Source organism: Odontesthes bonariensis, chromosome 5 (genome assembly GCF_027942865.1).
Source record: "Odontesthes bonariensis isolate fOdoBon6 chromosome 5, fOdoBon6.hap1, whole genome shotgun sequence".
In the NCBI taxonomy this organism is placed as follows: Eukaryota; Metazoa; Chordata; class Actinopteri; order Atheriniformes; family Atherinopsidae; genus Odontesthes; species Odontesthes bonariensis.
This window is the reverse complement of record NC_134510.1, coordinates 22,137,628-22,153,691: the sequence shown is the minus strand read 5'-3', so window position 1 is coordinate 22,153,691 and position 16,064 is coordinate 22,137,628. Positions and strand designations below refer to the sequence as shown.

Here is a 16,064-nt window from a genome sequence, read left to right as displayed (position 1 = left end):
CTAGCCCGAATGGATAAACAGACCATGAAGTATGCTTTTAGCCTTTGAAACAACCGTGATCCTCAAATCACCTTCAACTGTCTGAAACATGATATGTGTGCACCCCCCGCAACGTCAAGTCGAATACCGCAGCTTGACTGAACTCAACAAATGAGACCCCCACCGATATGGTGGGATCTGCACTTTGTCAACTAAAAATGGAGCTGTCAAGGGTGCATCTGCTTCTCTCTGAAACTAATGGGAAGTTATGCTTTCTTTAAAACCTATGTGTGAGAGTAATGTACATTGTGTTTATTGGATCTCCATTTTCCTGCATGAACTGCTGGTGTAGCAGTGGGGCACTGCTGGAGGCCCACATCGATTAATAGGCTAAATAACAAGTAATATGAAATTGTGCAGAATCAGTGAGGCGAGTACAATTTATTAGTAAACAGATTTTACTAATAATCAGAAACAATCAGTAGATTTATCTGACATCAATACGAATGTATTTGCAAACGTGTGCTATTCTTTACTGTTCTTGAATTGCTCAACTCTTTGTAGATATTTGCATATTGCTGAACCTCTTTGCTTAAAACACAAGAGACTGATTGAGACTCTGTAAGGCATTGCTTTTTTCATAGCCTATTAGTTTCAACATGTTCCTCAACTGTCTGTTACCTTTCCAGCTTTTTGTTGGCCCCATTTAACGTTTTTGATGTGTGTAGCTAACCATAGCGTTCAAAATGTGATAATATTTTTAAGCAAGTGGTAAAATGTCTTTTGTTATCTAATATGAATAAAACTTCCAGATATTTGCAAAATATTGCATACTTTTTCAGTTTTTCAGGTGTGAACTGCAGATGAATATTTGGTATTCTTTCCTTTTTGTTGTTTCCACATGAATAAAAGATATAGAGGTGATTTCAGAGGTAAACCTTGATCAACTCTTCTTTGTTTTTCAGACCAAACGCCTACACCTACACGTTTCTTGAAGAACTGTGAGGAGGTGGGATTGTTTAATGAACTGGACTGCTCCATTGAGCAGGAGTTTTGCAAAGCCCAAGAAGAGGAGGACAGTAAACAGGTATTGCTGAAAAAAGAACAAAGCCTCTGTCTGAAAAAAAAAAGAAAAACCCAAAGCCACAGCCATCTGCAGGGGTTAGGTTTGGCGGTTATGAACTCTTATCTAGTGTAATCATCAGTTGCTTCACAAATAGGTGGCCACACTCTGCAGTCTAAATAGATTAAAAACATGTAGACCTCATATAAGTGCATCTTCTCACTTGTCAAAAAGCCAATAACCACAAATGTTTATACACCTCCAGCATTTCTGATATATTTTCTCCTCTTTGTCTAACTCATACCCAGGTGTTGCACACCTACATGTGTTGTGCCCCAGATGCCACACTCCATGATCCTCATTTATCTTGTCAACAGTGACAGACAGGGCTAGCATATGGAGATTTGTCACCAACCACAGGTGAAGCGAACAGAGATCAGGTTCTTCACCTGTAACTTCAAACAGCTCTCCGGCCATCTTTCAGGGAGGGAGTCGTATTTCTTCCGAGAAATAATGCCAGACCCCTGAGACAACTTTTTGGCAGCAGTAGCAAGACCAGACAGACTGGCCAGACACACTTGCATGAGAGCAGAGTCCTAAAGATTTAACATTTGTCAAAGGACATTATCATTTATGCATTATAGATCTGCCCCGAGGCACCCTCACCTGAAACATGGGTACTAGTCAAATCACCACAAGACAGACAGCTTATCTAATGTCTGGAAAGATATGTAGTGCATGCTGTAGCTAAGCTGTTGTCTGGGAGGTTTGGCTCTGCAGCTCGTCTGTGCTCAGGTCAGCCTTGTCTAGCCTGCCCAGCCTGTGTGGTTTATGATGGGAGTCTTTGCTAAGTCAGCAGGAGGCGAGTCGGAGCAAGAAGCTGTGGAAGTGTAATGCACAATAAGCAGAGATAAAGAGTAAAGGATTGAAGCTTGTGGAAAGATTTGAATGGCTAGTATCAGGGGAAAATAGTCCCGTATTAATGGATTACACAATTTTGCAGTATTAGTAGGCGGGTGACTGATGGTATTTTACTTTTTTTTTACTATATTCCTTTTATACCTGATCATTTCTACAATAGTGGCTGAAAGCAGATTAGTTAAGGTGAAAGGTTAGTTTTATGTCACTGTATTTGTGTGAATCAAGACAGGGACGTTATGGATGTTTTTACTCACTTTGTTTCAGTGGCAATGGATTTTTGCTACGGACAGGTTCATTTTCAGTTTTGTCATGCAGACAGAAAACCTCCATGGGAGATTTACAGTATTGTTCCATGCAGTGCAGAGGTATTTTAAAATGTATACTTATTACTTATGACAGAGTCGAAAAGAAATTTGCCAGAGAACCTGGTCTTCATTAGGCTCACAATGTGTCCCGAGTGCAACACAGAAAAGCTTGCACACGATAGTTTACGTCATTCCTCGTCACACATGAAAGTTGGCTGTTTGAGGACCAAAGCCCGAACAACTGAACTGCTGCACAGTCATGCTCCCAAGTCTCTCAACAGATTCCTCATCTTGTGTACTCAGCTTTTGCTCCTCTCCTCTCTTCTTCTTTGCAGAACATCTCAGTCCATGGCCAAGGCCAGCACCAGCAGTCCCATTCACGGATGGCCAATCATGACACCAGCATAGTGATCCAGCAGGCCCTGCCTTCTCCTCAATCCAGCTCTGTCATCACTCAGGCTCCATCCACGAACAGACAGATAGGGTGAGTGAGCCTCAAAGCCAAAGGGAAAAAAAAATAAAAAATCACCAAAGTAAATTAAAATGCAGGAAGACTGTAAATTTTATTTGACCAAAAAAAAAACAACAAATATACTTTAGCAGCTTTTCCGCTTTCATTACCATGGGGTAGAGGCACCGCTGAGAATTGCTGACAGATTAAAATCTATCTGACAAGTGCCAGATTGTATCCTCTCACCTCAAGTGTGCCCCTGTCACAGTGACAGCCTGAGGCTCAGCCTGGTCTCTTTGTGTTTGTGCCGGCTGTCATCCCTCCATAGTCTCTGAGGTAATGTCAGTGTTTAGTTACATTTGGAACAGTGTATGTGGGGTTGGAAATTCATGTTTTGCTGTACATTCAGTATTGTCCCAAAGCAGAGTATGCTAAAGAGGGTCCCAGTGGACCAGATTAGGTCATTGTTGAAGCCTCGGCCGTGACTGCTTTTACAACGGTTTAGCATTTCATGCTCCAAAATAGTTCTTTTCAGTGTATGGGAATGTCAGCCCCCTTACAGCACTGTTTCTATAATTCCTTTACAAATATAAAGATATGTTAACACCAACATGTGTGGTGTGCTATTTTATCATCATACTCAGTCATGAGTATGCATATATGCATGCTGTATGTAGCGAGGCTGCGTGGTGTCGAATTTTTTAAACTCTGCCAACTGTTAGGGGGCAATCTCCTCTTTGAGCGGGACACCTTTTCTTTTTTGTAGTTGTGGTTTGGCTTCTATATCAGGATCAAATCATTAACGCAGACGTACCGTTTACCCTTATGAGGATACTCAAATAACCTTATTCATTCCTTATGCCTTAACCCCAGGCACCTTCAGACTTGTGCCAGGACTTTGTCACTGTAAACCAGGCCTGTGGCAAGCTAGTTAAACATTGAGATGGCTCAGTGTTCGGCCAGTCCTGTGTCAAGGTTGTCCTGTGTAGATTTACAGCTGGAGGAGCTGGTGAATATTGGATGGGAGGCCCATCACTAAGCCTGACTGACACCTCGTCAGGCTCTTTGTCGAGCAGAGGGATGGAATTTCATCCCCTCGGAGGAGCAGCAATCACTGCCAGTAACAGAGACTTTTCTGGGCCTGCTTCACCTGAGTTTACCTGTCATTAAAAACTCCTTACCTCGCTAAGGCACAGACTCACAGGTTCACCCCACAGACTGTAATGATCACAAAGCCTTCCCTGATATGTTGAAATATCTGTGGTGTTACTGTTTTTTTGCAACATCACTTTTAAATGGGGTTGTTTTGCCAGCCATTTAATTGCATCAAAGTCTCAGCTCCACTTATCTGTCACATATTGTTTGATGGAACCTCTAAGCAGCCGGTGCATGTGCTGAGCCTGCAGGAGCGTAACTTGTTTACACGGATGGTGGAATCCTGACACATGAATAGGAAGAGAAGATTCACACGAGAGAAAGCTGAGCTGGAAATGTTCATATCAGCAGGAAAATGGACTGAGGAAACCCCTCCGCTGAAAAGCAGTGCTTCCACAGGAAGCCATTACCTCTAACAGAAGTCTCTGTGCACACAGGGTCTCTTCACAGGAACTTCCTACACAGAGATCATGCTGAACACTTCAAAAGCAAGCTGTGCTCTCTACTGAAAGACAGTTAGGGAGGCTTCAGAAAATCAGATTCCCTATGACACATGTTTTAATTGCCCTGTTATCCTATAAAGCCACTAAAACGAATGTCTTTGTTGACAAGTATTTCATATAAAAGTCAAAGCATAGGTTCCTGCTGTGCATTTTTCCCTGTATTATTTTAATCTTAATAACATAAAAGACAGAGGATGAAACAATTCTTCCTTCAAGTATAGTAAGGTGTGTATATGTGTGCCCATAAATCTTTTAATCCTGACACACTTGACGGAGCTTTGCTGCGAATATATCTCTAAATGAGACAAACAAAATCAGTTTAATCTTTCTTCCATCTGCTTCCTCGTTTTGTTCCTCTGTGCCACTGAGTGCACAGCGTGAGCATCCAATGAATTAGGATAACAAGTCATTTTCATTGCTCCACAATGTTTACTAAAGAGCTTTGAGGCTTGGAATCAATTAGGATTGGCTTTCCTCAAGTCCATTTACTTTAGGATTGAGCTGGGCTTGCAGCTGTGAAACCTGAGGACCTCTTTCTTCGTCTTTTCCTCTCCCTCCCTCTGCTCTGACTTCTCAAACAAGGTCTTTGGGGAGCTGCACTGACACAAACCAGCGTTAAAACCAGGCATAAGAAACAGCCAGCAGATCTTAATGTCACGGCTATCATTATCATACAAAGGGAGGCGGTGTCCAACTCTTCTGAAATGCTCTCTGCTTTTCGATTATAAACATCTGGTGCTGAGTTATGTCAGAGGTAAACGCGTTGGACATTTCTAGCCAACCATGTGAGATACAACATTGTGTATGGGTGTGGGCACAATACATTAAAATGACATTTGTCTATTCCAGCTCAAAAAACGCACTGCAGTCAAACTGTGTCCATTACAAAGCACTAAAGCTAAATGCTGCTGTTTTAACTAATTGATTACTGTTTAGATGTTCATCAGTTCGAGCGATCAGTTCATCAGTTTATAATGATGCATTATTTAAATACCAGTCTTAATTTAGACTCTGTTTAAAGACAGGCCTCTTTGTTTTGCTTTTTGATACTTCTTTAATTGCCCGAAGGAGACATTTCATTGACAAGTAAAGTAGTCAGGGTAGGGGAAAGTAGACTTTGCGGTTGTCGATGTGAACGCCTGCTGAAACATCATTGGGCAATAAACTGAACTCCAAGTTGCTCCTGATGACAGGCTTGCATGTGCATGAGTGGGTGCATGTGATACACTTTGTAAAACAGTTTGTTGGACATTACTAATGTTAAAAGATGCTAAATACAAAACAAGCCCAAATGATCAGCTCTCCATCATAATGTTTGACAATTTGTATGAGGTGTTTGTGTTGGTATGCTATGTTTGGTTTTCACCAAACATGTTCTGTGCATTTGGACCAGATATCTCTACTGTCTCTACTGTCCAAAATGCGCTGGAATTTCCACTTCTGGGTAGATTGGCAACTGTCTGAAATGTTTTCCACTTGTTAAGAATATTTCTCTCCAAAGAATGATGGAGTTCAAGTAGTTTGGAAATGGCCGCATAATCGCGGCCAGATTGATGGGCAGCAACAATTGTTTCTTTAAGACCATTACTTGTGTCTTTAATGTTTGGCATTTAGTCAAAACACACCTGGATGCTCCAGACCAGCAAACTGGTGCACATGCTGATGATCAATTAGTCAAGAGTATTTGATTAACAGCATCTAGCTGTTCTTTACCCCTCTAATTTGTATGGATGCACTTGGGGTGTATACCACACACTGTTTTTTTTGCATTTTGTCTTAGTTTTGGATACATGAACAATGACACAGTTGTTTTTTTTTTCTTTTTCACATGAATTTAAGTACAGCACGTTTCCCGTTTTCCATCACTGTGTGAACCTAATAGGTACAACTCACAAAACCACTGACTGTTGATGTCAGATGGTTTTGGTTTGTAACCATCTAACAAACACAGACTTTTTTTTTCTCGCTGTACTCAGAGTCACAGGCATCAGCAAAGCCAAATCCCACAGTGGCAATGTTCTCATCATAGTTTGCAGCACCATTGTTTTTTGTTTGCTGTTTTTCTTCCCTTAATAATACTTGAAAGGAAAGATTAAAGAAAGAAGGGGAGGGAAGACAGAGGAAAGCAGAGAGCTTGAAAACATAGGCATATGTGGAGGGAAAAGAAAGAACACAATAAACAAACAGCAACAACATCACCAGCAGCAAGTATATGACAAGGAAAGTCCCTGTAGTTACTGATTATTAAGGACAAAAATCACATTGTCACAATGGGGTGAGCATGTGAGTAAATGAATGCTTGTATGTGTGTGTGGATAATATATACCAAATGCATGCTTTACATGAATTCTGTAAAGTAAGTTTTGACATTTTTTAAAAAGGGAATTTGTCTAATTAATTCTTGTGCAAATGTGACCCTGAAAAACTTACTCGACTGTAATGTACAAATGTATGTGCAGGTTAATGGACTCTGCAAACAGCACACTTTTATCATTGATGGACCCCGCATTAGGCTCAGTGAGGTTTTTTTCTAATATGTAGAACCATTGGCGTAGCCTTTATGTAAATTTGTGCCATTTTTCATGTCTTTTCCTGATTGCTATGGACCTACATGTATTTAATAAAGTAACGAAGCAAAGTAAAAGCAAAATAGTTGAAAGCAATTCACAATTATGGTTCAGTGCTTCAAAGCAGAGTCTTTGTTTCCTTTTTTTAGAAGATGGATTTGTATCAATTTTTATGTTGTTGGTGATGTCCCACCCTGGGTGCACTGCATGTAATGTCTCATCATTGTGCAGAGCTTTGAAGGAAGTCAATTTGTGGTTTTGTTTCCCATGCTGCTTTAAATGCACAGTGTCTTTCACACCTCAGGTACCCAGCTACTTGTGGTCCTTGTTTATGTCGTTAAGGGAAGTTGCACAAATAGATGCTGGTCGTCATGCCTTCTGATTAGCAGGGTTTCATGCAACGTGTAGGGTGTTTTTGCAAAGAGATTTGGTGATATGCTGACTTATTGTTTAGGATTTGTTGTTGGTTATTGGTTTCTTACAAATGTGTTTTGAAAGCAAACATAAAGTCTTTTTTTTTTATCAATATACATTTTGGTCTTTATATCAGTCCATGATTGTTGATAGATATGATACAGAACTATAAAATAAGTTAAATCTAAGCGTTCTCTATCACATACAGTGAACTTGAAATACAGTGAAATATTCTTTTATTAATAAATACTACTTATGCAGTATTCAAAAACAAAGTTGCTGATAGTTTTGATCATTTCTTATGCAGAGGTCAACTGCACATCACTTTTAATTGCTGAGTACATAACGTTTTTTTTCCATGCGTATGATAAAGCTGTGCTAATTAATCTGTGCACCGTGCCAGGGTAAGAGCAGAAAAAGAATGTGGCTTTCCTCAGAGAAAATTTGACCTCATAACCTTTTCAACAATTCAAACAAAACATCTTATATTATTGTTTATGATTAGATTGCATTCACAAAGCGGTGATAAGGAGGGAGGTCCATCCTGAGAGCGGGAGTATAGGACCTTTACAAAATGCTCAAGTTGCCCTTATGCACTGATTTGACAAATGCTACTTTCCACAATTAAAATTGAACTCTGTGTGTATAAATTGTGGGTCTAATGTAGAATTAATAAGTAGTAGGTAGACAAATGTATACAGTGTAATCAATTGCAAAAATGAAAAAAGAAAAAAAGAGAGAAAGCAGGATGTACATCTGACCTGAATTAAGATGAGCTCATTGTGTACTGCAGTGGGTTTAATAGTGCGTTTGTAGAGGAACGCCCAGACTCTGTTCCCTCTCATTCCAGCGGGTCTGTGTCATCCCTGCCCCAGGGCCACTACACATGCAGGCTCCTGCACAAGCAACTCACACACAGGGATGTGCCTCGCAGCTTTAGGGTGTGCAAGCATCAAAACATGGGGAAGTGTGGAAAAGGGGGATCAGAGGTGGACAGAGAAGAGGAAAATGGGATCAGAGGTATATGAAAGAGAGGAAGAGGGTATTAGAAGGTAGATGGAGAAAAGGAAATGAAGGATCAGGTGGTTGGAGAATAGACAGAGAAGAGGTGGAAGACCTACGTTTTATACCACGTCGTGTGGGGGAGAGGATAGAACACGTCTGCACAGGGAAAGGAAAAGATGGATCATGTTTGGGTGGAATCACTGACAAATTTGCATAAGGAGAATGAAGATGCACAGAAAAATCTGCTGAAATTATGAAAAGGCAGTGAAGATGGAGAGATTAGAGCAATCAGGTGGCAGGATTTAGGGAAAGACGTTGGTTGAGGACCAATAAACAGACAAGTTTTAGATGAAAACACACAGGGAGAATGTAATTGAAAGTGAAAGGATGTGTGTTTGCCAGCTGTTACAGAACCAGTCAGGTACTGATGACAGATACCAGGTTGGCTTGAAAAAAGAAGACCACTGCTGATAAGTTTTCCTGATTCTCTGCTGATGTGACTGCACTGACATGCTTTTCATGAAAGTGAAAGGCAACCCATATTTGCTGTCCTTGGCCAACAGCATCTGAAGAATCAAAACAATATCATATTTCATGAATAAGTACAGCAACACTCACGCTAATTTGCTCCAGAGTATCATTCACAAGCATTCCTCAACTGTGCTTTGGCATGGATTTAGTCAGCTTGAGGCACCCTAATGTGAGGACACCCCATCCCAGATCCATCCCAGTAAAGCACCCTCCCAGTATCTATCTCCTCTCTAGCTCGCCAATAAAAGTCAGCATGTGTCCTAACCCATTACGGCTGATTTATTTGATCAGATTCGTATTATTTCCTCAGTCCAAACCCCATGGCACTCTCCTCCCACCAGTGATTAAAGGCAGTAAATCAGGGGCAGGTCCTGTGTAGTGTTTACTCAGAGAGCCAGGCAGCTGCAAGCTGTTTGAGGCCCTTGTTTCTCCCTGTGTTTACCTCCGTTCCCATGGCGACTGCACCACCATCTCCCAAATGTCTGGAACTTGGCCCTGGGCTGTTTTGGTTACGTTCAAAAGTTTTTAGCTGCTGTGTCTACCCAGAGCTTGCAGTGACTTCACCAAGCGAGGAGCCAGTGCAGTGATGTTGGATGAGTCGAGGAGGGAAAGAGAGGGAAAAGTGAGAGGAGGAGAGGAGGGAGGAACAAAATCAAGGGGTAGGCAGGCACTGGGTGGGGGGAGGGCGAAAAGCCAAGAGCATTACATCATTGCTGGAGCAGAGTCAAAAAGGGAAGGACGTGAGTCAGTGGACTGACTGCACCTCTCTCCTTCTCTCGCTCCTCTTGGAGGACAGCCAAGCCTCTTGTGTTAAAGTCCCCAGTGCTTGAGTTGGAGTTGGGACTGTGGAGACTGGGACAGTAAAGCTTAGTGTGTGTTCAGACTGCAGGGTCTGTAAGTTTGTAAGTAAGCAGAGGGACTTTGAGTAGAGGTATGAGCACCCCGAGAGGTCCAGAAGAAAGTTATCGAGGATTAACAGAACAATGAACGGCCGACATTTGTCCTCCAATGCAGAAAAAAATACTAGAGTACCTTCAAGTAACAGACTTTGGAACAAGCGAGCAGAAAAAGGAAAAGAAGGATTCGGGGAGGGAAGAAGATCTAGTAATGATGTCATGGTGGAGTGAAGGTGGATTAGGGGTGGTGGTGGTTCCTGGGCGGGGATTGTGGAGGAGAGCTGGGTTGAGAGCGAGGCACTCGGTAATGTGAGAGTGCAGGGTCAGGACTGCAGAGTGTCTACCTGCTCTCCCTTGGGGCCCACAGCCCAGGCTTTTATCAATCCCCTCAGTGGAGCTGTGGCCTGTCATTATTCACTCATATACATACACACACAAGTTCACACACTCCCTATTCAAACTGGCATATGCATTTATTCACACACACCCTTGTTATCATTCTAGACATTGCCAAACAGATCCGGACATTCACACCAGAGAACCAAAATCATGATCACATACTGTATATAGATACTGTCAAAGCTGCTTCATAACTGAAAGTACGTTGAAGCCTACAGTTATTGCTAGAATTTGTATCTACTTTCATCTTAAAAGCTTTTACGTAGTAGGGCTTACAGTGGTGGTCAATTTGGAGTTTAACAAATAAGGGAGCAACAACCCAACATGGCAGATTTCCTAAGAAGCAGAAAATCTTGTCTTTTTAGAGGCTGAACTTCTGATTTCACTTGACAGCTGTTGCTAAACAGGTTTCTGTCAGTTAACTGATCAATTCAACAACCATTTCTTCCCCATGCAATGAACACCGAAATGCATCTGAAAATATTCATCATCTCCTCATCACTTTTTGATAATTTCTTTGATAAGTTAAGGTGTCGCTCACTAACACCTCTTTGTCTATCAGCAGAGTCGGCGGAGAGGATGTGCTGTCATATGCGAGTGTTGTTTTTTTCCCTCCACTGGAGAAACATGTTGCGTTTTGGTGCATGTGGTGATGACAGACACAGCGTTTGTGCTAGCATTGCTAACAGGCAGGTGCAGGAGTACAGCCTGTACAGGCTTCAAAGGAGTCTTTCTTCTCGAGAGAGAGCAAGAGCCTAAAATACCCGTAATGTGTCGTGTCCTTTTTTTCCCCTCTATTTATTTGCGTTTGCTCTGCCTGTGTAACTCTTCATCTACGGGTCAAGTGTGAGTGAAATCAGGCTGCTTTATTTAAGGAACATATATTCTCATATGATATGGATGCTTAAGAATGACCGTTAAATGAAACTGAGTTTGTTTAAGTGAGCAGATTAACACGGGTAACAAAAGCACAACCAAAGTGAATGTTTAAACTTTAAGGACTGGGACTGAGACCGTTTTTTTGTGGTAGTTTTTATTTTTATTTTTTAAAGATCTGTTGTGTTGGGGCGGTCTGTGGCGTATATGGGTACAGCAGATGCCCCATGTACAGAGGCTATAGTCCTCGTGCAGTCCCCGGTTTGAATCCTGCATCGGACGGCCCTTTGCTGCGTGTTATTCCCCCTCTCTCTGCCCCCTGCTTCCTGTCTCTCTTCACTGTCCTATATAATAAAGGCATAAAAAGCCCCAAAAAAGATCTGTTCTGTTCATAAAATTGATTTATCCCTTATATTGGGACGAAGAAGAGGGGGGGGGGTCTTGTGCAACATCTATAATGTTTTAAAAAAAACACTCGTTAAGGAGTTACTACACTGGTCAAAAAATCCAGCAAGCCACTTTTTATCCACAAAATCAACAGCATGTCAGTGCCAGGTGACTGTTATTTCAACTTGCTCAACACTGGCAGAGTTTGAACATTGAGGGAAACTGTGTTGATGTGGTCTGCAGCCACACTACATACCTCATTGTACTTTCATGACTTTTCCCATGTGGAAATGTTTGGATTCCCAATGTTGCTCAGATGTCATATGTGCTGTTAAATGAGTGTGATTGTGATAAATTGGGATGTTGGAGGAGAATGACAAACAGTCAGGATGGTAATGGTCCTGTGTGTGTGTGTGTGTGTGTGTGTGGAGCAATCTAAAACGTCTGGAGCATAAATGCACATATTTAGCTGTGGAAAAATACAGGTATTTATTCAGGTGGTGGACCATTTGCTCTGGAGCACCCCTCCATTTGGCCATCACTCCTTCACCACTCACTATTACGGTAATCCAGACGAGATGTTGTCAATTGGTTACTTGAACTCATTCAACACAGCTAACCCAAATACTTCTTGCTTGTCCTAATTTCTTAATTCTCAAGGAGGCCGAGATGTATTGACTGGCGAGCAGCAACGTTCATCCTCATGATGCTGATATCTGGAGAATTATTGATTCTTCTGCTGCTCCGGGTTATTAAAGAGTCGTGTAGTGTGTGCTGTTTTTAGGCTGAATAGTAACTGTATGCGTATGGGTCTAGTAACATCGTGCAGCTGGGAGTTGGTGTTCTCAGAAGCAGGGATTTGGTGGCAGTTGTATAAATGACGTCATGGTATACAGATGTTGGTGGTGCTGTGGTGCATGATGTTGGATGCCAGTAGTGACTGAGAAAGAACTGTTGTCATTAGTTTAAGCTTAGTCTGGGCCTCTGTAAATGTGATTTATTGATGTGGCAGAGAGTGTGGATAGGCCTGTTGGTCCACACATGCTTTTGTGGTCACTGAAAGAGATTTTCCCCACAGGGCCTACACTGCTGTAGCAGTTTCTGAATGTGATTCTCTTTATGCTCATCCCATGTGGTTGTAAGACAAATATTACTCATTCAGCATCACCACCTTCATTATTCATCCTTTCACAGTATACAAGAATTGTAATTGTTTAAAGTGCATTCCAAAACTCCCATGATGTCTCAACTTAAAGTGCAGCAGGACTTCTTTCTGTTCTGAGTTTGTAGCTGCAGAAACTAAAAAAAATATGGGGAACATGTGTGTGTGTGTGTGTGTGTGTGTGTGTGTCTCGCTTTTGTCAAACCTCTTTTCCAAACATGGCGCTGAAGCCAGCTCAAATGTTTCTGAAATAACTGTGAAGATATTTGCTTTTCACCAGAAATATGCATATCCTGAAATATCCCAAGATTTCTCTTTGTGTGACATTCATCGTTTGTCTTAGGAAGATTCATGTAGTGTTTTAACATTTTAAAACCTTGCATTCCTTCTCAAAGTCTATTTAAAAACACATCCGTGAGCCTCACTGTTGGACTTGGTGACTGCTGCAAAGCGTGCCAAATCTGCCTGCCTACAGTCTGCTGATAACTGCAATGTGCAGCTGTTTTATTGAATTAATTTTACTTTTGAAGAAGTGAAAGTTGTCATTTATGAACATTCTATTAAGTTTATGTGCTCAATTAGACCAAATGAGTTGTGAAGATTAGGAAGCACTGAGCTACCTGTAGAAGATCTCCAGCTGTATATTTTTATAAATTATTCAGTGTTTCTTTTTTTTTGTTTGTTTTGGCATCTTCTGTTTGTCATTTATTTTTCACTTGTCATGAATTTTCTTTAATTTATCATACTTCATCAGCATCCACACAATCATACTAGTAGTTTAATTGATGTTTTTGCGTAATTTCAGTGATGTTATATGCCTTGAATTTATGGATGTAAAGTTTATCTTTATTTATCAAAACCCTTTAACTGAAAACTGAAAGAAAAATAAAGAGCAGGCATTCATTCATTCATTCATTCTTCGTTTTAGGAATATCAGACATCAAACTTTCTATTTTCAGAAGTTTTGGAAACACCTATTAATCCTCATGTTTTTCTCTATAATTGTTTTACAACTAAAATTAAAAAAAAAGCATTTATTTTTTCATTTGTATGTAGCTTATCAGAATATTTCAATGAGCTACAACATTAAACCCCCCGTGCAATGTGTTGTAGATCATCCTTTTGCAGCCATAAGAGCTCTGATTGGTTGGGGCATGGCTGAAAGAAAATCTGAAGGCGTCCTGGTGGCCCTGTGGCCTGTGGAGTGGGGTCTTTGTAGACTGGGCTTGTTTCCCACAGATGCCATCAGGCTGGTATCAGACTGATATCAGGGGAGTGTGGAGGCCAGGTGAACGCCTCAAACTCGGTTGTCTCTTTTAAGCCCTTCCTAAGCAGCTTTTGCAGGGCCCACTGTTGCCCTGTTGGGGAAGGCTGCTACTCTGGGAGACAGCTGTTGCCATAAGGGGTGTGACTGGTCTGCAAAAATGTTTAGTTAGGTGGCAAAATAGCATCCATATGAATGCCAGGGTACAGGTTCTCTCCCCAGAACACGGCACTTTAACAAGATGAGTAGTTAACCTTCCAGTGGTTTTAATGTCGTGGCTGATGGGTGTATCTTTAACTAAGATTGAAGGTACCACATTATCTTAATTATCATCTTATATTCTGCCTACAAGGAGCCGCTATATTAATGACCAGTGGGTTCGATGTTGCTCATGTTTGGTTGTTTTGAGACAAAGAATTACTTAACAAAGAATAATACTATGAAAATGATCTATTATGTATGAGTGCAAAATCTTAAGTTTGCTATATGTGTGTCCTTTCAGGCCTGTCCCCGGCTCTCTGTCCTCACTGCTGCACCTTAGAAACAGACAGAGACAGCCTCTGCCAGCCTCCATGCCTGGAACTCTGCCAGACCCGACCATGCCTGGCTCCTCCGCTGTCCTGATGCCTGTGAGTACAGCAATGAATTGTAGAGCATGTTCACATATGGATGCATGTAGGAGCAAGATCAGTTATTCGTGTGATGATGACCATCTACTGTACAAACTGACTTGCATATAAGCTGTGTGTGAGGGTTTGCACTTGTGGATATTTTCTATCACCATTAGCATGACTTATCGCGGTACTTTGAGCATATCATCGCCTGCAGGAATAAATGATTCTTCCTGTGGGTGTAAGATACAAACTTTATTGTAATTAGGCCAAAAAAGATTTAGGAGACCCACACTGTGTAACAGGAAATGATAACAATGCAGAAAAAAACTCCTCATATCAGGATTGTTATGCTATAACATATGTTCTCATTGTAACACAAGACAGCCGGTGTTTACGGTATGGAAAAATCCCTCCCATGTTTATTAAATTAAGAGCTAAGCGATTTTGGGGAAGATTGACGGTTCAGGAAAGGGGTGCAGGTTTGGGTGATATTTTTACACAAAACACTCTTACTGCAATTAAGGTTGTGTGTCAGGTTCTAGACCTGAGTCTCTATGGACATAGGAGAAGGAGGGGAGTCAGGCAAAGGGGAGGCAGCCTTGCTCGTGGAGACCACCACACCAGCCAGAGTTCAGCAGCTGGGAGGCCACATCAGCTCACACGCACACATGCACACACTTATATGCTTTCAGACGCTGAGACAAAGATTTCTTCTTTCCTGCTTACATTGCATGGCGAACACTACTCACATTATCACCCCGCGTAGGTGACCCCTCACCCCTGTCAGCTTACCCAGCTGATTTCCTCACATTCAGGTCTCAGCTGTGACACTTGACCTCTCTGACCAGGGTCAGTGAGAGGCAGGCTGTTGGCACGCACTCTCAAATGCTTATGTACAACTGGTACATCCACTTTATTAATCCATCCTGCAGCTCGAACGGGTTGAGGTTTGATGTGTTGGTCTGACAGACAGTCACCACACTACTATCAGAAACATGCACACAAACACCCCTGTTGCACCGGCTTCCTGTGTTAAGTCCCTCTGTTCTGGCTTCCTGTTTTGGGTCAGCTCCAGTTATCATCACACAGAGCTGTGCACAGGGCTAGCCTGTCATGTGAAATCAGGCTCTCGTGCTCTCTCATCTGATCTACCATAGCCCTCCGGATTGGAACTATCACACTTTTAATGCTAATGGTTTATTTATGCGAGCAGCGGCGGCATCTCATCGGGATGTGAAACATCACCATAAATAGTATAAAAATCTTAACATTTAGTGTGCAGGTATTTTTAGAAAGTGAGTAATATGTCTGCACATGTGAATATAAACTGCTCCAATATTGTTGTAATCTTCAGATGGAGAGACAAATGTCCATGGGTTCGAATATGATGGGCATGCAAAGCCCTGCCCACAGCAGCTCCTGCTCCTCCACTCACATTCCCTCCATGCACTCAGAGGCCAAACTGGTGAGTATACATGCAAGTATTCACATGGATACATACACATTTCTGCACATGCACGAGTGTTGCAACTTTCTTTTCCACTGGCTGTGCCAGCAAAGCTGTGCTCCTAG

At 41.8% G+C, this 16,064-nt stretch overlaps 1 protein-coding gene across 2 annotated transcripts in view; it reads left to right on the top strand.

Moving 5' to 3' along the window:
• Nucleotides 1-16,064, top strand: part of creb5b (cAMP responsive element binding protein 5b) — a 37,649-nt gene that overhangs the window by 5,770 nt on the left and 15,815 nt on the right. For both annotated transcript variants that reach the window (XM_075465345.1, XM_075465344.1), the window contains exons 4-7: nt 945-1,066; nt 2,604-2,752; nt 14,381-14,507; nt 15,847-15,957. In XM_075465345.1, coding sequence (XP_075321460.1) covers nt 945-1,066; nt 2,604-2,752; nt 14,381-14,507; nt 15,847-15,957 — 509 coding nt within the window. The remainder of the gene's footprint in view (nt 1-944; nt 1,067-2,603; nt 2,753-14,380; nt 14,508-15,846; nt 15,958-16,064) is intronic.